Source organism: Natrix helvetica, assembly GCF_964273705.1.
Source record: "Natrix helvetica genome assembly, chromosome: 3".
NCBI classification, from domain to species: domain Eukaryota; kingdom Metazoa; phylum Chordata; class Lepidosauria; order Squamata; family Natricidae; genus Natrix; species Natrix helvetica.
In genome coordinates this window covers 154,347,629-154,375,197 of record NC_138549.1, presented here as the reverse complement: position 1 = coordinate 154,375,197, position 27,569 = coordinate 154,347,629, and the positions used below count along the sequence as shown (strand labels likewise).

At 39.1% G+C, this 27,569-nt stretch overlaps 1 protein-coding gene across 2 annotated transcripts in view; it reads left to right on the top strand.

Annotated features, from left to right (window-relative positions):
* Positions 1–672: 672 nt before the first annotated feature.
* The window catches only part of PTGIS (prostaglandin I2 synthase), a 61,732-nt gene continuing 34,835 nt past the window's right edge, over positions 673–27,569 (top strand). Inside the window, exons 1-4 of one of the 2 annotated variants that reach the window (XM_081946207.1) lie at positions 673–986; positions 18,835–18,958; positions 22,683–22,861; positions 26,456–26,599. In XM_081946207.1, coding sequence (XP_081802333.1) covers positions 889–986; positions 18,835–18,958; positions 22,683–22,861; positions 26,456–26,599 — 545 coding nt within the window. In that variant the 5' untranslated portion in view covers positions 673–888. Of the gene's footprint in view, positions 987–1,190; positions 1,281–18,834; positions 18,959–22,682; positions 22,862–26,455; positions 26,600–27,569 lie in introns of those variants that run through there. The other variant, XM_081946208.1, reaches the window with a different exon arrangement.

The following is a 27,569-nucleotide window of genomic DNA, read 5'->3' as shown; positions in this document are numbered from 1 at the left end:
TTTGGGATCCTCCATAATCTTTAAAAATGGTTCCACTTCTAGGACATTTGGGTAGTCATTGAAGGACATCACATCCCCAGCTAGTTGACTTAACCATCTCTCCTGATCTTCTGGAAGTCCCTTCAAACCTGGTCCTGCCAACAGGCTTGGGGATCTCGCAAGGGAGCAATAATTTGATTAGGTGGCTCCATTGTTTGTAATTGGATGCTGTCTCTTAGCCTTCTAAAATATTAAAAATAAAATGTTTAAAAAATATTTTAGAAACAAAAATATTTTTGTCTCTTTTGAATATTTCTAAAATTGATTTGTTGTTTTGTGCCCAGAGTCATGCCGTGTGCGATGTGTGGCCATATAAAATAAAACCATCCATTTATGAGCTGCTTTTTCTGGTGAATTGTAATCGGAGCAACCTCCTTCCATTTTGTCCCCTCTCCACACCCTGCCCCTAGCCCTTTGGCCTAGCTGTGCCACAACGCAAAGGGAGTTGAGGCAAATATGGAGTCCCTGGGATTAGCCCATGGCTTCCTCTTTCCCGAAAAATGCTTCCAAGAAGCGCCGGAAAGAAAAGCGAGGAGGAGATTTTTCGGCAACCTCTTCGGGCTGAGCTGAAACCAGGTGAGGAAAGACAGACGCAACAGCCAGCTCTCCTCCCCTCCACGAAGCGAAGAAGTCTGTCAGGGTCGGGCTGAGGTGAGGCCCAAGCGCGGACCCGGAGCGGGGGCGGAGCGCTTCAAAAAGGAGCTGCGGGCCTGGAGAGCAAAGGAGGAGAGCGCAAGGAGCAGGGAAGAAAGCGGAGGCGACAGAAGCGCCAGAGAGCGGCACAGGCAGAAGCGCAGCGCGTCGGGGAAAGGGTGGCAGAGCGGCCGTCTCCGTTCGCTCCTCCGGACCATGGACGCCTTCGTCCTCAGCGCAAGCTGGCTGGCCTTTCTCCTGTTGCTGCTCCTGCTGTTTCTGCTGGTGGTGGCCTCGCTCAGCGGGAGGACTAGGTGAGTGTCTGGCGGGATCCATCCATCCCACGGGCGTCCGGGGAAGGATCGGGACAGGTGGGATCTTGGACCCGCTGCTACCCCACAGCACAGAAGTAAGTTTGGGAGCTCGGCAGTGAACGTGGCTTCCGTCCCTTACAGGTGAGGTCGGTGCGATGGTTAGAAACCTTACAGGTGAATCGCTTTTCGATGCTTGGAATGGGTAGGAAGTGTAATAGAAGCAAGATCCCTGCGGGAAGGGAGTAATTTGATGGAGGGAGTAATTTGAATTATGAGGTGGAGAAACAGGACCGGGTAAGTTTTTCTCCTTCATCAGACTGGAAAACAAGCTCATCCAATTTACTGATAATGCTAGGAAAGGAAGTACAATCCCATCACTAATTGCATGGTTAATCAGTGGAGTTAGAACAGCATTGAGGTGGCTTCAGTTGATCTCAAAATAACTAAGCCGGAGTCTGGTTAGTAATTGGATGGAAATATCACTCGGAATTACCAGGGTTTTTGACGCAGGTAGGAAATCTCAAAAACATCCTGAATGAAGCAATAGCAAGCTAGCTTTGAAGGCTGCATGCACTTTTTATACATACAATCGTGTTTAACTGTACTTTATAGAATAAATCACAATTGGACAGATTCATGTAAACTATTATGCCTTGAATTAAACGTTTTTAACTCACGACATAATAGTTTAATCCATCAATCCAGCTAATAAATGAGAGGGCTTTTTAATAAGAATTTTAAAAAATCGTACTGATTTTGATTGCATTGTTTACAGGATCAGAATCGAAGCTCATCTGCTTTAAATAGGAGCTAAAGGGTGTGACTATATAGAAGGGAGCTTTTATGCTTGACAGATTCCTGGGACTTCCCAGGATGTTGGACTTAGATAAACCTTTTGGGATGATCTGTTATGCAACTTCTTTGTTCAAGTAACATGTGCCCGTTACGCAGCTCTCAAATCTCACCTGGTATGTGTGGGTGTGTGTTGAGAAGAGAGTTATAGATGATCTAACTACAAAATATTCTATTTTATGCTGGAGTCCCCAAGTCTGCCCACAGTATTTTCCTTGGCACCCACCAGAGTGTCTACATTTCTTGATTGGTGGCAGTGGTATTACAGTACTGTTGTTCCAATACAAAAACTTTCCAGTCTGGAAAATCAAGTGCCAACTTGTGATGCCATTTTTATGTCTAAGAATGTCTATGGTTCTTAAGTGAGCAATAGACACACATTGTCATATGAAAATGCCATTTACAACTTCTTTTGAAAAGTGTGGTTAGTACAATCTTAGAAGATTGAGGAGGAGCCAACGTCATAACGATACAGACGTGCGGTCTCGATGCTCTGAGACGCAGCCGATACTTTTTCCACTGGGTGGTCCAATCGGACCTAAACCGTCCCGCAGAGACGATGAACAGGAAAAATACGTCTTGCTGATCTCAGGGACATCGCAAAGTCCCTGATCGATGCAAGAGAAGTTCTTCAAGCTGGCGACAAAAAATCCAGCCAAGGCTGATGAAGTCAGGGTGGCTCCAAAACGGAAGAATACGGAAAGAGAAAGTGTTTCCAGCTGGTGAGGAATTTTTACCGTTTTAAAAGAGACTGCCTATAAAAAACTTAAAATTAATTTAAATTGGAGAACAGAAGAAATAAGTGGAGGAATTAAGCTTTGAATGGTTTTGGACAGTGTGTTACTTTTTAAATGCTATGTTCATGGATGGAATTTATGCAAGCCTTTTAAAACGAATGGATTAAGTTTTCTTCTATTTTTTTCTTTCATTATTCTTTGTAACCTATGGACTAAAATTCTCCTCTTTCATTACTGTGGGTGTTTTTCTAACTCATTCAAGAATCAGACCTTTTTAAAACTTGGAATATAAAAAAGATACAAAAAGTAACAAAGAAAATTGTAACAATAACACTGCTACTCGGAGGCTGGAGGTTTGTGTATTGGAAACGAAACACTTTTACTTTCCTTACTGATTATCCTGGCTTGGCACTCCAAGGTCTCACTGCTTGTTTATAGAGAGTGATAAGAAGAAAAGCATACAGATGTCCCTTTGAAGTATATCTTTAACCAGAGAAAAGTGAAAATAAAACTTTATTGTTAATTTATGCTTAATCTTGTAAAAACCTTCCAAGCCAGAGCAGCAGTGTTTTTAGCTGGAGATAATGGCACAACTTCAACAGCAGAAAGAAACTTTAAGCCTGCAAAAGATATTCTTAGAAATTCAGAAATTATCACACATTTGAGAGGACGGAGAAGAAGTTGGAAGACTTAAAGCATCTAACAGTAAAATATGATGAAGAAGTTGGTGATGTTTTTCAAGTGGAAAAAGTGGAGGTTAGAATCCTAAAAACCGAAGAGGAAAATGACCATAAAGAAATTAAATCTGATATTTATGGTGATTGGTTTGTGTCTGGAAATGGAAAGAGTGGAATACCGAAAGAGGAATTAAATGGAAGGGAACTCTACCCCAGATGGCAAGACACAGAAGAAGAAAAAACAAAAGAATTTATGGATTTAAAGAGAGAAATTTTATTAGCAACATTATTGATAACACTACTGACAATTAAAAATAAGCTGATTAAGGAAACAGAAGAAGGGCATCAAAATTACATGAGAGATTTTATAAGCAATGAGTTGCTAAGAGGAACAAATTTGATTAAGGAGATGATTAGAGAACTGATACCACAAATGGCAGAAGACATGAGACTGTTTTGCTACTGGAAAGATACAGGTTGATAGATGGAAATGTATAATTTAAAACTAGTTAAATTTAGTGAAATTTAGTGACAATAGATATAGTTAAATAAATAATTGATAATGATAATAATGTATACATGTGTAGTGTTATGATAAGTAATAATTGGGTATGAATATTGAATGGTACCCATGAAAGGAAGATTAGCAATCTTTTTGATTATATATAAAGGTTAATAAAAAAGAACTAAGTTAGATTCAGTTAAGTCTTGATTATTGGGGGGAAATGTTATGATACAGGATATAGTCAAATAAAGGAGGGATAATGATAAGAACGTGTATATATATATATATATATATATATATATATATATATATATATATATATATATATATATATATATATATATATATATGTATGTATGGGTACAACATAAGGAAACTGGATGTAAATTGTAAACAGGATTTAGAAAGGAGGATTAGAAAATTTTGTTACTTAATATTATGGATGCTTAGCTAGAATAGGACATAAGGATTCAGTGTTATTGGAGGATTTTAGAAATAGTAAATGAAATGCCAGTATGTTGTTATGTATTAAATCTTGGTATATTTTATGATAAGGACATTTAAACAATTATAGTCAAATGAAAATGGAGGTATGATGATGGTAACATGTATAAATATCTGAGTTAAAATACTTGAGTTAATATGAATTATGGTTGATGACTGTGGAAGAGATGTACAAAAGTATTTTGTAACCAACTGATACACTTTCTACAGTATGTAAAGAAGGAAGATTCTTTGTGCTGTGTTTGTTTTGAAAATTAAAAATTAAAAAAAATTAAAAAAATAAGATTTAATTTAAGCCAGGTAAGCCATGTCTGCTATATTAATATATCATGTTAAGCTTCTTTGGTATTAACCATGGGCAGCAATTTGTGTTTTATGCAATCTAAATTCATTTTGTGAATTTAGAATACAGTATAATGTATGGATCCAAAATGGTTTAATTCAAATTCAAAAGCATCTACAGCTGGTACAGAATGCAGTTGCATGGGCAGTTAAGTGCACTTTTCAATCAGTGTGGGCTCTATGAGCTGCTGGTTTTAAATTGGGAAGCTCTTCACAGGGGATGGGGAATGGGGTTTGGAAGGGCTACTTTCCCCCCATTATACTGTATCTACCTGTCCCATTAGGTCCAACAGAAGAGGCATATTCCATAGATAAGTGGCAAAAACTATGGGATAGAAATTACAAATTGACAATGGCAACGAACTATAAGGAAAACCTGTATAAAATGTTCTATAGGTGGCATTTGCCACTGACAAGACTAGAAAGATGTTTAAAAATATTTCTGCTAAATGTTGGAAATGTAATCAGATACCATGTTCTTATTATCACATGTAGTGGATGTGTCCAAAGGCAAAAACATTCAGACAAAAATACATACATGGTTAGAGAAAATGATAAAGCAACAAATAGACTTAAAACCATACATATTTTGTTAGGTATATTACCAGAAAATTATAATAAAGGGATTACATATTTAATAATACATGTGCTGTCAGCAGCAAGAATTGTATTTGCACAATATTGAACAAAGATGAAAGTATAATTAGAAAAATATTAGACTGTGTGGAGATGGCTAGATTAACATTAATAATAAAATAAGGAAGGAACAGACTATTTTTAAACATGCAATATGCTTTATCAATGGTTAGATAAAAGGGGTAGAAATTAGAGGATGAAAGACTACTGATATGTATAAGTAAATGATGTAAGAATTTTAATATAGTTTAGTATAGCCTTTATTGTCATTGTATATCATGTATACAACGAAATTGGTTTTAGCCTAACTGGTAAAATCCATGACAACAAATACAAACAACATAAATAGTATAAAGAATAATCCCTATGCAAGTAATTAGGCAAAAAAGGAAAAGAAAGAAAAAGAAAAACTTTCATGTTTCCATGTGTGCGTGGAGTGATTGTGGTTGTGTTTAAGAGTCTGACAGCCCGAGGATAGAAACTATTTTTAAACCTATTTGTTTGGCTGGCTATGCTTTGATGTCTTCTGCCCGATGGTAGAAGTGCCAAGCTGGCAGGAATAGCCAACACTCCAGAAGACAGGCTTAAGATACAGAAGGATCTTGACAAACTTGAACATTGGGCACTATCTAATAAAATGAAATTCAATGGTGAAAAGAGTAAGGTTCTACATTTAGGCAACAAAAATGGAATGCACAGGTACAGTATAGATGATCCCTTGCTCAGTAGTAGTAACTGTGAAAGGGATTTTGGAGTCCTAGTGGACAACCATTTAAATATGAGCCAGCAGTGTGCAGCAGCTGCCAAAAAAGCCAACACAGTCCTAGGCTGCATCAACAGAGGGATAGAATCAAGATCACATGAAGTGTTAATACCACTTTATAATGCCTTGGTAAGGCCACACTTGGAATACTGCATTCAGTTCTGGTTGCCACGATGTAAAAAAGATGTGGAGACTCTAGAAAGAGTGCAGAGAAGAGCAACAAAGATGATTAGGGGACTGGAGACTAAAACATATGAAGAATGGTTGCAGGAACTGGGTATGTTTAGCTTAAGAGAAAGAAGGACTAGGGGAGACATGATAGCATTGTTCCAATATCTCAGGGGTTGCCACAAAGAAGAGGGCGTCAAACTATTCTCCAAGGCACCTGAGGGTAGAACAAGAAGCAATGGGTGGAAACTAATCAAGGAGAGAAGCAACTTAGAACTGAGGAGAAATTTCTTGACAGTTAGGACAATTAATCAGTGGAACAGCTTGCCTCCAGAAGTTGTGAATGCCCCAACACTGGAAGTCTTTAAGACCACGTTGGATAGCCATTTGTCTGAAACGGTATAGGGTTTCCTGCCTAGGCAGGGGGTTGGACTAGAAGACCTCCAAGGTCCCTTCCAACTCTACTATTGTATTGTATTGTATTGTATTGTATTGTATTGTATTGTATTGCAAAGAGACACTGATCAGGATGGATAGATAGATAGATGATAGATAGATAGATAGATAGATAGATAGATAGATAGATAGATAGATAGATAGATAGATAGATAGATGATAGATAGATAGATAGATGATATAGATATATGGAGATATGTATGTATGTATGTATGTATGTATGTATGTATGTATGTATGTATTTGTGTTACAACCTAGTCTCCCTTTATTTATCAGCACAAATACACCACACACACACACACACACACACCACACACACACACACACACACACACACACACACACATATATATATGCTGGTTTTGTTGTATTCGGGTCTTTTCCCGTGTAAGGTTACAACCTTACACGGGAAAAGACCCGAATACAACAAAACCAGCATACCTACACCCGTGAAAATCTACGAAAACATACATATATATATATATAATATACATATATACATATATACATATATACATATATACATATATACATATATACATATATACATATATACATATATACATATATACATATATACATATATACATATATACATATATACATATATACATATATACATATATACATATATACATATATACATATATACATATATACATATATACATATATACATATATACATATATACATATATACATATATACATATATACATATATACATATATACATATATACATATATACATATATACATATACATATATACATATATATGTATTTGTGTTACAACCCCTGGTATGACTATTTATCAGTACAATTACAACATACATACATACATACATACATACATACATACATACATACATACATACATACATACATATATATATACATATACATATATTACAATCCCTGGTATGCCCAAATAGAACCTGGAGTCTGTGTCTGTAAAAGTCTCCCTTTATTTATTTATCAGCACAAATACAACACACACACACACACACACACACACACACAAACACACACACACACACACACACATGCAAACATTATTATTATCATTATTATGATAATAGGAAAAAAGAAAAAAGAAAAAAGAAGAGGCATATTCCAGAGTCATGAACTTGAGATGGGCAGCCATATACATTGAGATATTAACAATAAATAAATAATATTAAGAAAGTTGTGCAAACATAGCCATTCTGCACAGCCAAAAACAGACAAAATTGGAGTGTGTGAGGAGAGCAGCTAAAAAGGAGAAGTGCTAGAAGGATGCTAGGGAAAAACACACACACACACACACGGCCCACTCGACATTTTTGCCTTAGCTAATACACTATGTTTGTTTCAGTACGGAATACTTTTTCCATAATAGTTCAGATGTAGAATTCGTATGAATATTGCAATGGTAAATATTTCATCTGTTTTTCTTTCTGAGCATCATCCGTTTGCTTTTGAAACATGGAGCATTTTGTAATTTTTTGTAAGATTAAATACTTTATTTAGTACTTGGGACTTACTGTTCTTTATTCTGTTTCTTGACCAAATAATTTCTCTTCAGCCTTTACTAGATTGCATCCTAGACATTGGGGAAAAATGATCAAACAACCTATAAAAAATGGATAACATGACATTTGGCTTGTGGTTAGTTCATTGCCAAATTATTTTTCATTAAAACTAACTTGGCATCCCATAATTTGGAAGGCATTCTGTCCCCTCATTCCCAACCACCTCACAATGCCATTTCATGGATATTTGTTCGCTTGTTTGTTTGTTTACTTACTTACTTATTGGATTTTACCTTTATTGTTTTTACAAATAAGGCTTTTTTTCAATTTTTTCAACTTAAGGCTTTATTTTCTGCAATTTAGATTGATCTAAGATTTATACATTCTCCAAATGTCACTTCTAACTTGGATAAAGTGTACTTCTGAACAATATTTTCTTCCATTTAACATACAGATACAGTTTTCATATAGATGTACTTACAATATGTATGAAAACGCCTAGTGGTACTGAACAATTGAAAACTCCTTTCCTTCAGCTTATTCCTTGAAAGCATGGATTTTGACCTGCTGTGACCATTTATTCTCTGCAATCTTTTCAGAATATAAAATAGAAAAGCAATAAGCTACTACTTATGTTTTTTAAAAAGCATATAATAATTTAATTTAGCCAGTGTTCCTTTACCACCAGTAAAAGGGAGTGCTGATTTTTTCCAAAAATAGGTGTATATTATCTGTATATGTGTGTGTCCGTGCGCACACACAAACATTCAAAAATTAAACAATATTAGTGGAATCTGACAGCAAAATCTGAAAGCCCATATGGCATTCTGTATCATAAAAAGTATATTTCTCCATATTAAGTTTATGAATGTTTTGAAACTCTATTCCCCTCTATTGTAGGAGTAGCTTCACTCATCCTTTTAAGTGCCATTGTAGTTCATTAGGTTTTAGGTCTAGCATATGTGAAACTTGCCATGAGTTAAAATCATGGCTTAGTGCAGTGTGCAAACTATACCAATGTATTTTGGAGGCTGTTTAAAAGTAAGCCATAAAAATAATATAAGGGAAAAAATAGCCCAAATAAAATTGGTTTTAAAAAAGGTTATAATAAAGCAAAGCAACTTTCTAAAATAGTTAATCACTGTAACCGTAACAGAACAGTTTTACCAGCTGTTCAAAAAACCTTTTAGGAAAATTAATTGCATATATAAAGGTATTCTGTTACAATAACAGAAAATCTTCCATCATCAAAATTCTAGGCTATTTCTGTTACAATAGGATAATATTTGTACCTCTTGACAGCTATTTTGATGAAAAATGTATGCACTGATATTTTTAATTCTTTCCAACCCAATGTTGGAAATGTATGTTGGAAAGTAATTTTATACACAGACTCCCGGTTCTGTTAGTCTGCTTTACTGCATGATAAATCTCTGGAAACTGAGAAGAATGGGTCCTTATGTGTTAGGATTCAGAATTCAATGTGTATAAGAGCAGCTCTCAAAAGAAAAACCAAATTAAAAAACCAAATTAAAAAAGATGGTCTCCTGCTAGAATCTGATTAGGAGGAAAAATCCAGAAAAAGTCAGCCAATATACACAGAACACTGCCAATTCCTCCATTCTAAACTGTCCTCCCTCCTGGTCCTTTCCAAACTTTATCCAAAAATCTAGAGAACCACACTTCCTAATCATGATATAATGAGTATTTACAACAGAGCACCTATGGTTTGTACCCATGGGATAGCAAGCATCCCAGATGGGAAGAAGGCTCAAGTAGTGAATTAGTCTGGACTTGCCACATAAGCACCAGTGGGCAAAGTCTGACAACAACAACACCCCACACGCCTTTGAGGGTTATATAATCTTTCCCAAGCAAAAGGTGCCAGTATGGGCATATTTTTGTATTATTGTCATAGAACAATGTAGCTAGTTGGAACTCTACACATGTGAGTCTCTTTGTTCACATCTGACACATCCTGTTTTACATCTGTTTCTGCAGTTGTTAGATAATCTGACCGCCAAAATGCTCTCCATCAAATCCTTTGAGTTTTGCACAATCTTGGCAAGCCTCTGTTAAGTTCAGAATGGCTGGATTCAACAACAATTACTCATAGGTAAAAATGTGTAACAGATGGGTTTTATAACACTTAATCTCCAGGATTGTATTCTTTGCTCTTCTATCACTATGTCGTCGGTTCAGTTTTCTACTGATTATTTTGACTTAACGTATCCAAAAGTACTCAATCCATGCATGTTTCTTTAAAAAAATGCCAGCAAGTGTGTGCATATATGGATGGTTTAATGCTGTGATGCTATTTTTTAAACTTACATTTTGTATGTTCCAATGTTGGAGCTTAAGTTTTTAAAAACTCTTATCATATTTCAAATTTAAACAAGCTATGTTTACATACTGAATGACACTAAACACTACCCAAATCTTTAGAAATATGGGTGGATTTTAGACTGAAGAAAATTTCTATTGACTAGTGGGGAAAGCTGTGTGGTTTTTTTTTTTATAATTGCATTGTAATGCAATAATCTTCATAGTTATTCAAAGTACGTTCTATTGATTAAAGGTTGATTTACTTGCATCTATATTTAAGATTCAAGACTTATGTGCAAGTTTTTCTAGGATTAATTAGTTGTAAATTATTTTGGTTCACATACATACATACATACATAAGACAAGAATAGATAGGGAAACTCTTTACAGAATTTTAGCCCATATTATTCCATGTTTTGAAGGAAGTAACTGCAAACAAAGGAAAACCAAAAGGATACATTTGTTCTGAAGGATTAAACATTCCCAACCTCTCGCCAATGTGAGGATTTGCATTTTTGGAATAATTATTTTAACATTTTTGTGTTCCTACAATAAATTTAGCATTTCATCTTTTTTCAATTTTTTTTCAACAGCCAATTTTAATGAAGTGGTAATACTTGAGAAAAGGGTATGTTGTGGAACGAAGTGCCAGCCTATAAACCTTACATTTATTTCCAACAATCCTATCAGGCCCACATAGGCCCCCACAGCACTGTTGGGAAATGAAAGAGGTGGATTTCATAAATATATTAAATGAAGGGGATTAACTAGCATAATGGACTGGCAAAGAACATCCTAATAGATTAAAGAAATCCACCAGTTGGCAAGCTACTGAATAGAAATCCCATTGTACCCAGCACCTATTTGTGACTCACCCAACCTCTCAAATTACAATCAGTTCCGGAGTTAGAAGTTTTAACAAACTTCCCCTTGTTAAAAAGTTACAAATCTCACTAAGGTGTGTACCTAAACAGGATATTCTATTACCACACCATCTTTTTCAAAGGAGAATAATGTGCCACTGTATGGCTTAACAGTTGCCATACTAGTAAGCTAGACGTTAGACTCAAGGACACCATGAGAATTATAAGCGGATGTATTAAAACCACTGCAGCTTGCTGGTTTCCTGTTCTGAGCCATATAGCATCACCAGCTTTACAAAGACAAGATGTACTACTACTACTACTACCACCACCACTACTACTACTACTACTACTACTACTACTACTACTACTTTTTCTTCTTCTTTTTCTTCTTCTCCTCCTCTTCCTCCTTCTCCTTCTCTTCTTCTTCTTCTTCTTCTTCTTCTTCTTCTTCTTCTTCTTCTTCTTCCTCTTCCTCTTCCTCTTCCTCTTCCTCTTCCTCTTCCTCTTCCTCTTCCTCTTCCTCTTCTTCTTCTTCTTCTTCTTCTTCTTCTTCTTCTTCTTCTTCTGCCACATCCATCATCAGATGTTGGCGACTAGTGAGAGAATACAGAAAGATTATTAACAACTCACTCCTACCAGTGCATGCCGACCTTTATCATTTATCAGCAGGAAGACTCAAATCCAGGAAGCCACCATTGGCACTTGCATGGGATCTGCCCAACCACTTTAACATTGATTCCCAATAGACAGCCAAATGGGTCGCTGAATATACAAGCCTAGGGAGATATATAAATGTCCCCACAAAAAAGGTGCCAGGCTTTGAACTACCACGCCAGCGATAGACAGTCCTGAATAGGATTCGCAACTCACATGGCATCAGCTCGGATTCACTGCATAAATGGGGCATAACATCCATGTGACTGTGGGGTCCCATGTCAAACTGTAGATCACATTGTGACAGACTGTAAGCTGAGGGCACATACCGGTTCATTATCATCCATCCATCCATCCATCCATCCATCCATCCATCCATCCATCCATCCATCTATCTATCTATCTATCTATCTATCTATCTATCTCCTGGAAAATTATTTAAATGTAATTTAAAAAATAGTTTTAAAATTAAACATCAATGTTGACAGTGAGAGAGATGGCACATACATTTAATAAACAAACAAACAAACAAACAAATAAGTAAAAATGATCTAAACTTCTTTTTCCGAGGAAGGCAGTATATTTGATGAAGGAGGGATGGTTAATGCCCCACTGAGATCAGACTATGAAAATTTACTTTGTAGGTGTCTTTAGCAAATATTGAACTAGAATTCTGTCTTGCAAACTTGGAAAGCCATTCCTTCCTTCTGTCCTTGTGGAACTAGAAAACACCTTTTTGTAATTTATTACTCTCTTGGCTGAAATTTAGAAGAAGGCAGAATGGCAGCACAGCCAAAATAACTTTCTCTATTTTTAGAATCAAACAGCCTGAAGTTTATATTACTTAAACAGTTGATAGCCCATAGTTTATATCAGTTAAATTGTTGGTTAGCAACTGATCTCTATGTGATTTTTGGGGCTAAATAGAAACACGTTTCTATTAAGAAACGCACTGAATTGAATTTATTCAGCAAATCTGGAAACTAAAACCTAGGAAAACATTGAATTGTGATTGTTTCATTCTTTTCATTCTTGGTCAAAAAAGCATCTGGCAACCTTATAAAAACGCTGTTGGTTTCCCCATTCTTGTAAAACTATTTTTTCTTCTTCCTCATGGATGGTTATATATTTCAAGGACGATGGTTGTATATGAACAGATTGCTTGAAAAAAGCGAGATCTGTATCGGGGGCTGAATTCAGAAACATTCTCAGATGAGCAGCCACGTTCACCATTTGGGAGGAAGTTCCACCTAAAGTAAGGATTTGATGTATGAAAAGAATGGGGAGACTAAAATGCTTTTCATTCAATGTATTAGCTATATTTTATTTTACCATTTCACCGGATGAAAGTGACTCAGAACCCATGGAGGAAATAATTAAACGAGCATAGATTGAACATGGAGTTGATTCTGAATCTGGTGATATACAATATGGTGAAGCAAGGAAATAGCATAAGACTGGCAAGATTACCCGGAGCCTTGAAATTTCTGCTTTGGGGGTAGAATATGCCTAGCATTACAGATTAATATGAGTAGTATAAACGACAGCATCAAGTTCACAATTAAAGAATGGCCTACTGACTGATTCAGTAGAAGCTGTTTTGTTTGACCTTTGCTGAGCTTGAAAAGTGACTTCAGACCTGATTAGTACGTAGGTGGGAAACTCCATGGTTGTTAGCTAATTGGAAAACATCCAAGAAGAAGGCAGTGGCAAGTCACTTTTGTATTGCTATCAAGAAAACTACAGGTTGTTCTTGACTTACAATTCTTCATTTAGCAACCATTCAAAGTTACAACAATGCTGAAAACAATGATTTACAACTGGTCCTTGCACATACAACCATCACTGCATCTCCACCGTCTTATGATCAACATTTACTGTGGTTGCAAGCATCTCAGGGTCATGTGACAGGCTTGTCCCAGTATAGACGTGTGGCTCAGTGGCTAAGACCCTGAGCTTGTTGATCAGAAAGGTTGGCAGTTCAGCAGTTTGAATCCCTAGCGCCGTGTAACGGAGTGAGCTCCCGTTACTTGTCCCAGCTTCTGCCAATCTAGCAATTCGAAAGCATGTAAAAATGCAAACAGAAAAAATAGGAACCACCTTCGATGGAAAGATAACAGCATTCTGTGCACCTTCAGCATTTAGTCATGCCGGCCACATGACCATGGAGACATCTTCGGACAGCTCTGGCTCTTTGGCTTTGAAATGGAGATGAGCACCGTCTCCTAGAGTCAGGAATGACTAGCACATATGTGTGAGGGGAACCTTTACCTTTACACATGCACACATGAGCAGGGTTCAACACTTCTATTTCATATCACTAAGCCCCTTTGTCTTTCCCCGCTGCAAGTCCTTCAGTAGTCCATTTCCGTCCAGTCAGAGTTCATTTGCTTTTACAACACGAAAAAGGGGGGAGAACACGAATCCACCCCACCTTAAGTATGCATGGGCACAGCCAAATTCCAGCAAAGTTGATGAAATTTAGGCACACCAAAGTCAATAGGAAATCCAGGAAGTCAAGGCATAGAAAAATCCAAATGAAGGCAATGGAGTCAAGACATGGAAAATCCAAATAAAAACAATGAAATCAAAGCACGGGAAAGTCCAAACGAAGGCAATGGAGTCAAGAGCACACATGAATGACGGAATACAAATGGTTGTCTCTGACAACCATCCAGTTCCAGACCCTGAGATAAACAGGTGCTGACCGGTCACTTCATTAGGAGAGGAGAGGCTGCCTCCTTGCAAGTAGGCCATCTGACCTCTATTGCGCTTTGCCCCACTCTGCTCTGCAAGCCCTGGAATCAGATGGGGCTGGAACTCCTCTTTTTCTCTGCAGGCCTGCTGCAGCTGTTCTTTCTCCCTGGCCTGTGCGAATGGCTGGTTGCCAGCACTACCAACTGCAGCTGCGCTCCTTCTCCAGACTGCCCAGCCAACTATTCCTCCATACGTACTAGACATTCCTGACTCTAGGGGGCAGTGCTCATCTCCGTTTCAAAGCCGAAGAGCCAGCCCTTTCCGAGGACGTCTCTGTGGTCATGTGGCCGGCATGACTAAATGCCAAAGGAACACGGAATGCTGTTACCTTCCCACCAAAGGTGGTTCCCATTTTTCTACTTGCATTTTGACATGCTTTCGAACTGCTAGGTTGGCAGAAGCTGGGACAAGTACGGGGAGCTCACTCCGGCGCTAGGGATTTGAACCACCAAACTGCCAACCTTTCTGATCGACAAGCTCAGCGTCTTAGCCACTGAGCCACCCTTAAAGTTGCCATTAATTTTGGCCAAATATCGTTTTCCTGGTTCCCTATACAAAGAAAAACTACATCTGTTAGACTTCTGCCTGTAGTGAAAAGTTCACATGCCCAGCAAGCCAGAACTTCAACACATCACAAACTGTACTGAACCAAATTAAGTCTAGAGAGATTTATTTAGGAAGATTAATTCCTTCATTTTGATTCTTAAATTCAGGATTGCGGCATTTGTTTGGTACTGAGGATTATGTTAAATATATAAAAACTTTTTCTGATTTATAATGAACTTTCAATTAATTTCAGACATCTGCATCCCATTAACTTAATGTTCATACTGACAAGATGCAGCAGTTAAACATGGTACAATTACTCTGGGAAATCCATCTGCTTACCACAAACAGGAAACATTTTGACAGAGGTTTCTAAATTGTGATACATTTGTCTAAATTATAATTTATCTAACTCGGGTTCTGTCTTGTCAATATGGAGGGTAGTTATCTGAGCCAATAATTCACCCCTTAAACAGTTTTCTTCATTTAATTTTCTCTTTAAAACTCTGCCAATTACCTCTACCATAATGGGAGGGGGGGGATTTTTGAAGGGAAAAAAAAGATTTTTGATAAGCTGTTATAGCTGACATGCTTCACCAAGTTTAGCACTCAAAGCAAATCACTCTGCAGACTTAGCTATTCTTATCCCCCATCCCTATCGTAGTTAATTTGCTTTGTTCTGAGCGAATGCTGGCTGGGGAATTCTGGGAGTTGAAGTCTTCAAGTCATCTTCAAGTTGCCAAGGTTGAGAAACCCTGCTCTACATGCTCTGTTCTGCATACTTTTCTCATTCTTTTTCTTATAGTCCTTGACTTACGACCACAATTGAACCCCAAATTTCTGCTGCTAAGCAGGACAGTTATTAAGAGATTTTGCCACATTCTACGACCTTTCTTGCCATAGTTGTTAAGTGAATCATCGCAGTTGTTAAGTTAGTAACACTTAAAGCTGTAAAGTGAACCTAACTTCCCCATTGATTTTGCTTGTCAGAAGGTCACAAAAAGTGATCACGGGGCACTGAAACCATTATAAATATGAGCCAGTTGCATCCGAATTTTGAACATGTGACCATGGGGATCAGTGATTGTAAATGTGAAAAATGGTCATGTCACTTTCTTCAGTGACGTTGTAACTTTGAATGGTCACTAAATAAAAGGTTGTAAGTCAAGGACTACCTATATGTAACTGAGATAGGGATTCAGACCTACTAATTACTTTGGGAACTCCGTACATAGAGAATCCTACCTAGTTAGGATAGTTCTCTTTTTTTAGTAAGGCTGCCAAAAACTCCACCTAACTTTCTTATTTACCAAAATAAATTACCTGGGCTATGGATTCCTCCGTTGGCTGATTTACAAATATTTCTGCCACAGCAGTTGTTTTCCAAGGGTGGCAATTGACACAGAAAAATAAGACAGTGGAAACTGTTATGCTTTTTACTATATACCATGGCATTGTTTACAGCAGGGGTTTCAAACTCAAGGTCCGGGGGTCTCCCGAGCTCTATGTCCAGCTGCGACGGCCTTCTGCAACCCTCTGACAGTGAAAATGGAGCTTGGGGTGGGTGGGGGGTGGGCTGTGTGCCGAAAACAAAGCTCGGGAACCTGTTTTTGCTGGCAGAGCACTCAGGCTGCCACAGACACCCCCGACATGAGTGACATCGAGCAGGCCCCCCTGAGGTCAAACACAACCCTGATGCGGCCCTCAGTGAAATCAAGTTTGACATCCTTGGTTTACAGTAATGTTTACAACAGGTATGTACGATACAGGACTTGTATTCAGGCAGGTGTAAAGTTTCCCCCTAAGTCTCCCTCCTAGAAATTCCCTCTATTTCTCCTGCTTCCTCTTCCTTTCTCTGAGTCACTTTTCAAGAAGCAATTGGACAACGATTTGTCTGAAATCATATAGGGTTTCCTGCTTCAGCAGGAGGTGGACTAGAAGATCCCCAAGCTCCTCTCCAACTCTGTAATTCTGTTAGTCTCCTTCCTCAGTTTGTGGCTCTGATAGGAGAGAGAGAGAATGAAACAGTGGGCTAAAATTTGCTGCAGTGAGCTCAGCACGGACTGACCTCTTCCAAATACCTTCTGCTTGTCCATTGGTGGAAGAACCTTCTCAGAGTCAGCTACATAGTCTTTCTCTGAGACCAGAGCTTATCCACCAACATCTACCTCCCTTGGATCTTTGGGGAAACCACTGCCTATGGTCAGTCAGGTCCCTACTTCTTATTCTTTGCATTGGGTGGAGCCTGGGGTGGGCTTCAAAGAATTTAGCAAGGGGTTCTCTGCCCAGTTGCTGGGCAGGTGGGGCCATGGTGGGTTGGCCTAGTTGGCCTCCTGCACCATGGCAGGGGGGGGGAGTTGCCCCACCCTGGCTCTGGAGGCTTTCCTTGAGCCTCTGGAGGGCAAAAATGGCCTTTCCAAGCTCTGGAGGCAATTTTTGCCCTCCCCGAGCCTCCACGCATGCCCTGCACTTACCTGCATCCAAAACGGGCCATGTGGGGACTCCTGGGAGGGGCGGTGAGGGCACTGCCAGCCAGGAGTGGGATTTGAGGGTTCTCCGAACTGCACAGAATCTTAAGTGGAGGTTCTCTCGAACCCCTGCAAACCCCCAGCAGCCCACCCCCATGGAGCTCTCATCTCTTTGGGTCTTCACTTTCCCTAGGGAAGCCACTCCTGCACTTTCCTTCTCCTCACAAGGAGCTAACAACTACTGCCCAGTTATTTTTTTCTCTCCAGACCTTCTCTCTAGCTACTCTCTTCCCTCCACACACAATGTTTCTCTCTCTTCTCTTCTCCTTCTTCCCTCTCTTCTCTTTTTCCAATGTTTAGGATAGAGTAGCAGCATAATAATTGAGGAGGTGGGACCCCTCAGGCTGGACCAATGGGTCTCAACATCTCCTCATAACAGCCTTGGATAGCCCTGGCCAGATCCCTATTCCATTGGAGGTCTCACGCTTGTCAGGCCTGGAAGCCATCTTTTGCATTGGGCCTTCAGGCCTGCCACATTTATTGCTGTGGGAAACTAGGAGGGGGGAATTATATGGAGTGGGGTAGTTATAGTCAAAATAACATTCCTTTCTCAGAGAGCCAAGGGCATCTTGCCCTGCATATGGAGTGGCATGACTGGGAGGCATCTCCAGTTGGGATGGTGCTTGATTGGACCATGTGACGGACGTGGGGGCTGGGCAAGAACTTAAAACTTTCACGTGGGTGGAGAAAACTTTCAGATTTGGGTTTTCCCAGATGCGCCAATATGACATCTCTAATAAAATGGGACTTTGAGGAATCTCAAGGCTCGGAATCTTCTTTCGCTGGGAGTGTTACTTGGAACCCTGACAATGCTAGCAGAAGAGCAGCTATGCCACAGCAGTAAAACCCATACGCCACACCCTCACTTTCAATTGTCGCTAGAGCTGCCACATGGTAGCTTCCGGCTTTTGTGTTACTTAACTTTATCTAAGACTTCAGGGCAAAGTATTTCATGAAACCCTGGGGAATGATTAAATAGTAACGTGGTTAATTGTTTATCTATCTTGCTATGGTTTCCAGGCGGCCTGATGAACCTCCACTTGATAGAGGTCACATTCCTTGGCTTGGGCATGCCCTGGCATTTGGTAAAGATGCTGCCAAGTTCCTGTCTGAGATGAAAGAGAAGCATGGTGATATTTTCACAGTGAGTATTTATATGACTTACATTCTCCAGGGTGCCAAAGTTCTCTCCTGCAGGACACAGGGTTGCTAGGCGTTCATTGAATGCTACCTTGAAAATCTTGTAAGCTTCCTGGAGTCCTTATACAGGTAGACCTCAACTTACGACCACAATTGAGGCCAAAGTTTATGTTGCTAAGTGAGACATTGGTTAAGTAGGTTTTGCCCCATATTACGACTTTTCTTGCCACATTTGTTAAGCCAATCACTACAGTTGTTAAATTAATAACACGGTGGTTCGGTGAATCTCACTTCCCCCTTGACTTTGCTTATCAGGGAGAATCACATGACCCCGGGACATTGCAACCGTCATAAATGTGAGTCAGTTGTCAAGCATCTGAATGTAAATCACGTGACCATGAGGATGCTGCAAAGGTCGTAAGTGTGGGAAATGGTCATCAGTCACTTTTTTCAGTGCCGTTGTAACTTCGAACGGTCACTAAGCAAACTGTTGTAAGTCGAGGACCATCTGTATAAAGGTCTAAACCTAATAAATGATTTAAATAAATAAAAGTGCAGCGCTTCATTGAGGGAGTTTCACACAGCACCCGGATGACGTCACTTTTGAGTTGCAAGCCATTGGATTTTTCCCACTGGAGCTTCCATCTTCTTTTCCACTGAAAATCTGCAAGCAGAAGAAGGCAGCGTAGTTGTGTCATTGCTGGTACTGCTCCCATCCATCTAAACGTGTTGAGGAGGTCAGGTGTCATAGGCATTGGCCAGGGAAAGGTATTGTGAGCAAATAGGGATAGCAAATGCGTTTAGCACTTGCTCACCCTTGTAATTTAGGGAACCAGATGAAGCCGATTCAATGCTGTAAAGATCTCAGACTTACTGTTCTCCCACAATGCTTTGGTAATAGTTAAGGCTGCCATTTCGCTCCAAACACTTAATAATATATCAGTCTTTGGACTGAAGCATCTGCTAGCATTTTATGGGAATCTAATACTGCTCATTTTGCCACCAAATGGTGAAAAGGGAAGAAAACACACGGGATTGACCGAAGGGTTAAAAAAAAAGGACGGCTACATCCTGTCCTGTTACATTTTAAAAATCATCACCTCTAGAGGAGGACCTGCTGTTCTTAACTGAAAGAGGATGTCTATTACGAAAGGAAAGTTGCTTTGATTTTAGGTAGTCAAACACTCTTATTTAATGGCAGATGAAACTAGGAAAGGAAAGTTTTCAAAAAGAAGAGTTCCTTAAATGACCCATTTATTTATGCATTTGCATAATTTCTAGACTTCCTTGCAAAAAAAATAAAAACAAATTCCAGGGCAATTTATCCCAGATTTAGACTATAATTCCAGTGGAAGAAAATACAGTTTTTCAATCATCTTCCAAAGCAAAAGCACAATATAGCCAGCCTATTTCCATATGCAGGTGCTTGCGATGATATCAGAATGATATATAATGTACTGCAAGTCCCTCCCCTTTTAGATTATGTTAAAGAGCAGAATTTGGAGCAGGGGCCATGTTTGGGGTTTTTTTTTTGCCGCCTTTGCTCTCTTTCTATGGATGCCCATTAGCATTCTTGGGGAAAAGAGATCAAAGAATCACACATGCGATTACCATGCAATCAAGGAAATGCATACCCCCAAGGATTACAATTAATAATAATAAACATTGCATTAATAATAGTACAATGAATGGAAGACTTGAGTTGGGATTCTTTCGAATATTTAGAATATTTAGCATGAGCTACCAGTGTTCCTCAAAATTTGTGACTATTTTAAATAGATAAGGATTCAAATAAAATAGAAGAAAGGAGACCTGATGGAATTTAGCCAGCCGATTTTGAATAAATCTCCCATATTTTGTCTTTAACTCTTAAGATATGAAACTTCTATTCATTCCTTAAAGCCAGAGCAAAAGCATAATCAGTTAAAACTGAGGTGGGCAATAATTGATCCTGCAGGTGTTCCTGAATAACGGCTCTCAGCATTCTTCAGCAGTGGCACAAATTCTAGGAATCAAAATTAATCCTAATTAGAATTAACACAGTGCAGGAGGCAGAAGCCTTCATTAAAAAGCATCTCTCCCTCCTAGAGGACGAACACAGTGAAGGTAGTGGAAAAGACAGCAAGATGCAAGAGAAGAGGGGGGGGGGGCTGAGGCTCCCTCTGGGGACAGGGAGGAAGGAGCAATATCGAAAAGGCTCAGGTCACAAAAATAAATGTATTTGAAACAACAGTAATTGGTGATATTCTAGAAAGTGACAAAGGAAAATGAATGAACACATGGTTGACAATATAGAATAAGACCTTGTTTTCTGCTTATCTTTTATCTTTTGTTTTTAACATTGTAAAAATTGTGAGTTTTGGATGGATTTCTATCACTAGTGTGGGAGCTGCCAAATTTTTTAATATATCCCCTTACCTTTCCCCATAAATGTATAAAAAGCAATAAAAATTTTAGAAAAAAAAAGTTAATCCTAAATTAGAACATTATACGGTGCCAAAAATGTTAGACAAATGTTTTACTAGGAACACAGAAATTGTGTACTTAGTCATATGCAAACATGTAGAAATTTGGAATATTTAAATATTCCAGCATTTAATTTTGAATTGAGTTTCACTTGATGGAGTCTTTCTGTCTCTTTCCCTCCCTCCCACTCTCCCTCCCTCTCTCTTTCTTTTCTTGCTATAGTAATCCCTACTATCCAAGTTTGGGGGAAGTGTCCTTTATTTTTATTTTTTTATAATTAACTCAAAGTGGTGAACATATATAACACTCTTCCCTCCTATTTTGCCCCTACCAACAACCCCTGTGAGGTGAGTTGAGCTGAGGGAGAATGGCTGGCTCAGTCACCCAGCCAGCTTAATTGATGCCATTAAGGGACATGACCTATTCACTCAGTTCCAAAATCTCTTGAATTATGAATCAATCGTTTGTTCTGATCATTGTTCATACAGCGATTCTAAGGGTCTTCTTTATATGGGAATTTCAGTACTGAGATTCAAGAATAATTAAAAATGTATCCTAGTATAAACATATCCTCTAGGTTCATCTCCTTTTTAATATAATGCGTTAGATGCTGTGATATGCAAACTCACAGGCACTACAAAGACCAATGCTTGATCTTCAGGACAGTCAAGGCAGTCTATTTAGCATACCCTCCAGATCTTGTTCTAGCTCCACTCTTCAATTTCTGGAGGTTCACAAGTTCTTCCTTCCTTCAAGCAAGGTCCATTTTTTTTATTGAACAAAATGTTGGATTACGAGTCTATTGAAACATTTCATGCAAGACTTTGGATAAACTGTAAGATCTCAATTCAGTCTTCTGTTTAATAGGAATCATTAGATTCCTACCTGTGTTTCCCCTAAGATAAGACAGAGTCTTATTTTATTTTGATCTCCAGAATAAGCACTTGGCCTTATTTTTTGGGGGAGATCTTGTTATTTTTGAGGTGCAGGAGGTGGCAAGCATGGTCACCTCATAGCTGCTGCTGTGTTGCAATATTTCCTGGCAGGGCTTATTTTGGGGGGAGGGCTTATTTCAGTGCATGCACTTAAAAGCCCGATTGGGTTTATTATTCGGGGAGGTCTTAATTTTGGAGAAACAGGGTAGGGATTAGAGTGAGAAGCAGGATATGATGAAATGTCTCTTTCTATTTTTCAAAATTCATTGCTTTCTTTACATTGTGTTACATTAATTCTACATGACTGACTATAATTGTTTGTTTAAGGTTCAAGTTGCAGGAAAATTCATAACTGTCTTATTGGATCCGCTTTCCTATGAAGTGGTGCTTTGGGAATCAGATGCCAAGCTGGACTTTGGCCAATATGCACGTATGTTAATGAAACGGATGTTTGATGTGACACTCCCGGATTATGATTCAAATCACGAAAAGGCCATGCTAAGACCGTAAGTGTACATTTTATAGGGGGCGTGCATGCATCTAAGAAAGCCATGGTATGTTCTGGGGACTAAGTATTCTGAACCCTCATTTCAGGGAATTCAGCATATGAGTTAGCATCTTCTTTTAAATATTGAAAAATTGAGAGTCAAGTCTACAATGTATATTGGAATGCATAAACCAGCTTTGTCCAGCTTTGTTAATAAAACCTTGATAAGGAATTATACACAGTAAATGAAACCTTCAGTTACATTACATTCCTCCTTCCAGTCAAAGGCATTATAAATCTTGAGATAGTAAACTTAAAAAGAATATCGCTTTTAAATTCTGATAATAGGTCTGGGCTCTGCTTCAGATTTTATTCAGATCAGGTGTTTCATGCAGGAGCATGAAGACAGTGCTTATTTTGGTAGTCCCTTTTAGTAGTCCTTGAGAGTCACAAACCAATGTGAGATAACAAGATAACATCACAAGATGGTACCCCAATCACCCCAATCTTGTGATGTTATCTTGTTATCTCACATTGGTTTGTGACTCTCAAGGAAGTGGATAAGTGCCGACTAGGTTCTCATTTACCACTTACCTTTTGTACCCCTGCCCATTTTCACTGTTGTGAAGAATGGGTGTAGAGGTAACCACCGGGTCTGTCAGATTGTCATTGCCTCTTCATGAGAGGATTCCCTAGCAGTCTTGAAGGAAGCTTGGATGTATCCCCATCCTCACTCCTCCTTTCAGGAGCCCTGACACCCATCTGAAGAGACCAACCGTGGATCCAGGGTTGTAGATTAAATGGATCATCTGGACCCTTTTCACTCTATATTGTATTGTGGTTCGTCCTAATTCTCTGGCTCTTTAACATTAAATCATGGGTGTCAAACTCAATTGGATCACGTAATGTTTTGTGACATTTTTTTGCCTTTGTGGAGCTGGGGTGGGCTTGGCCTGCAGGTGACACATCTGGCCCGTAGGCCACCAGTTTGACACCCTTGATTGAAATGAACTTCTTGGTGAGTTCTGTTGAGGTCCGCAAGCAGCTGGCAGCAGATTTGGACAGTGAGGAGGTTGGGGAGGAACATGTCCTGGAGTCTGGGGAAGGCTCTGATGAGGGCTCTGTATCAGAGGCAGAGAAGGGGCCAGAGCCATATTCAAGTTATCAGCTGCCTTCAGAATCAGATATTAGTGAAGCAGACGAACAGCTGGAGCCTGTTCCCAGTGTGCGCATGCGCAGAGTTGCCAGACAATGGGAAAAGCTAAAGAACTGATGTTGACTTGGGAGAAAGGCCACAGGTGGACGATGAATTGTCCCTCCCATTCATCCCCAGAGCGAAAGGGGAGTGGAATTTGCAGGAGACAATTAGTTTGCTTAATTTGGTTCGTGACTCTCCGAGACTCCTTGCCAAGTTTTGCAGATATTGGCCTGTCAGCTCTGCAAGCCAGATAAGGTCTGTGACTGTAATTCTCCCCTTGAAAGACTTTGTTGGATGCTAATGAGCAGAATTCACAGTAACTTTATAAAAGGGTTTTTTTGTCGGAACAAGGAGTTTGCTTTATGCTCTCAGGAAGCCTCGGTCAGAATAAGTTCATTCAATAGCTCAGAGTGAGATAACATCAGGAGTTGTTTGATCGTGCCAGGATAATAAAAAAGAAACAAACTAATAAATCAGTTCGAGAGAGAACAAGCCTGTTTCAAAAGCTCTTTTACAAGTAATCCTAAAGGCAGCTAACAGCCTGTCTTTCAGTAAGAAATTCTGTTAGGTAGGGGCTGCTGACTTTGAATTGCCAATAGAAAGGAGAGGGCTGGAACTGGGAAAGAGTGCTGGGCTAAGGTTACTCTGTGACTGCATGGCAGAGCTGAAATATGAAGCAGGGATTTCCTGATGAGAAAAGCACTTACTACTATAGTTTATTTATATGGGCGAAAAAGACTTTATGACATCTGGCCCCTTCTGGTAATAGTTCATAAGAGTTTTCTTAATGTAGGGTCCTTGGTGTTCTCTGAGCTTGCTTGTTTTCTTGCAGATGTTTCATTACCAAACTAGGTAACATCATCAGTGCTAGTAAGGAGAGGTTTGCTCAAACTCCCCTCCATACTAACAAAAACCTGATGATAGCTCATGATGTCACCTAGTAATGGATTACATTTTCCATTTCAAAGCTTTCAGTATCCTGCTAAGTTCATTAAGGGAAACAGAACATTAATGATTTTGTGGATAGGTGGAAGATCTTTTTTTTTATTATTTGCTTATAATAATTTGCTTATTTACATGACAATGCTGGATAAACATGCTCATGAATCCTGGATATAGTTATATATCCATATAAATAATTTATGTAATATAAAAATATTAATATCCATTAATACACCATTTAATCCTGAGCTGCAAATATTATTTTCTATTTGTTTTCTATCCTATACTGAAATTTACTTGTGGGAATCAGACTCTTTTTGGCAGATTTCTTTTACCACTATATCTAGGACTCGTAAGTTCCTCTTCCTGTGCATTTCCCATGGCCCTGCCTGCATGGATTTGCTGCCTTTGCTAGGCACTATCAGTGCTTACAAAGTATTATGGATTGCAAAAAATTACTCAGGCTAAATTCAGCCAATGGGCCACTGGCTTGAGACCCCTGGTAAATCCCCATTGAAGAAATTATTTTAAACGGCAATCCTAAACATACCTGGAACTAAGTCCCATTGAGTTATAGTGCAATGTATGATCCCAGGGGTGGGATTCAGCTGGTTTGGACTGGTTCAGGCGAACTGGATGCTAATTTTGCAAGAATCTCCCAAGAATCTCTACTCGGCCCGTTCATTATGTCGGGTAAGTAAGGGCCTGCGTGGAGCCTCGGGAGGGCAAAAAACAGGCCTTCTGGAAGTCCAGAAAATTGCCCATTTCAGGCTTCCAGAGGGCCTCTGGAGCCCGGGGGAGACCGTTTTTGCCCTTCTGGAGGCTCAGGGAAACATCTAGAGCAGTGTTTCTCAAACTTGGCGACTTTAAGTCCTGTGGACTTCAACTCCCAGAATTCCCCAGCCAGCTATGCTATGCTGGCTGGGGGATTCTGGGAGTTGAAGTCCACAGGACTTAAAGTCGCCAAGTTTGAGAAACACTGATCTAGAGGTTCTGGAGGACTGAAAACGAGCTTACCGGAAGTTCCAGAAGTTCAAAAACAGCCCTGTTTCTGGCCTCCAGAGGGCCTGTGGAGCCCGGGAGAGGCTATTTTCACCCTCCCAGAGGCTCGGGGAAAGCCTCCGGAGCCCAGGGAGGGCAAAAACACACCTCTCCCGCCATGGTGCAGGAGGCCAAGTAGGCCACACCCACCATGGCCATGTCCACCCAGCAACCGGGCAGAGAACTGGTTGCTAAAAATTTTAAATCCCACTGCTGGATTGCACCGAAATCTTTAATCATTTCTGCATAAGGCATGAATGTTCTCTTTCCCCACCATCGCAAGGTTTTTGTTGAGTCAGTTATCAAAAATTCACAGTGACTTCTAGCTAAGTTGCCAAGTTTTTAAGGTTTATTTAAAAAACCTGTTTGGAGAGTTCAAGTGGGAAGCAGAAAAGAGTTTCACAAAGTATTTCTGTGTGTTTCCTTCTACAGCACTCTAAATGACAAAAATCTTCACAGCCTGTCTAAGGCCATGTGCCTTAACTTACAAACCATTTTGCTTCCTGGACCTGATGGAGCCAGTGGGCAGTGGAAAGAGGAAGGACTGTTTCATCTCTCCTACAGCACTATGTTCAGGTGGGTGTAAAATTTCTAAGTCCTTTAAAACAAATTAGGGATCCTTGGTACTCTGACCTTGGTGGTTTTTTTGCAGACCTAACTAGGTAACGTCATCAGTGCTCTAATGCAGCAATGATGCTGTTTCCTATGCAGCATTGATGGCGTTACCTAGTTTGAGTAATGAAACTTCTGCAAGAAAACAGCCAAGCTTAGAAAGCATCACGAACCCCTCATTTCAACCCTGAGCTACAAACATCCTCCTTTATGATATTTTTAAATTAAGTTTCATTGTAAGATTAAAAAATGCAAAAGAACAAAAGTTAGAAAAGTAAAAAAAAGAAAGAAAAATGCAAAGACAGAAAAAATATAATGGTATCTGACTTTCTTCGGTGCAGTAGATTACAAAAATGATACGTCAATCTTTTGCATTACACTTGACAAGATTTCAAGCCATTTCTATAATCACAAAATCATTCCAATCATCAAAGCTAAAACCAAAGTTTCATCGTTTTTTTTCCAGATTTGAGCAAAAAGTCCAGAAGTGGTTTCCAAATAAAAACAAAGCCAAATAAATACTTTTCTTTAATTAAAACAATGAATGCTGCTATCTCTGCTAACTCCATCACTTTTACCATCCATTCTTCCACTGTGGGAATTAGTGTGCTTTTCCATCCTTGTGTATATTAGATTCTTGCTGCTGTCAACACATACAGTAACAATGTTTTGAATTTTCATTCAAATTCCTTATCCATCAAACCTAAAAGGAAAAATTCTGGTTTCATTATTTATATTTATTTTAAGAAACTTCTGAATTGAAGCAGAAACTTGATGCCAATATGCTTTATCATAAGTTCACCAGAAATGACCAAAAAATACCCTCTATGCAGTTGCCTTTCCAACATATACTGTATTTTTCGGAGTATAAGACGCACTGTATTTTTCGGAGTATAAGACGCACCAGAGTATAAGACACACCAAGTTTTTGAAA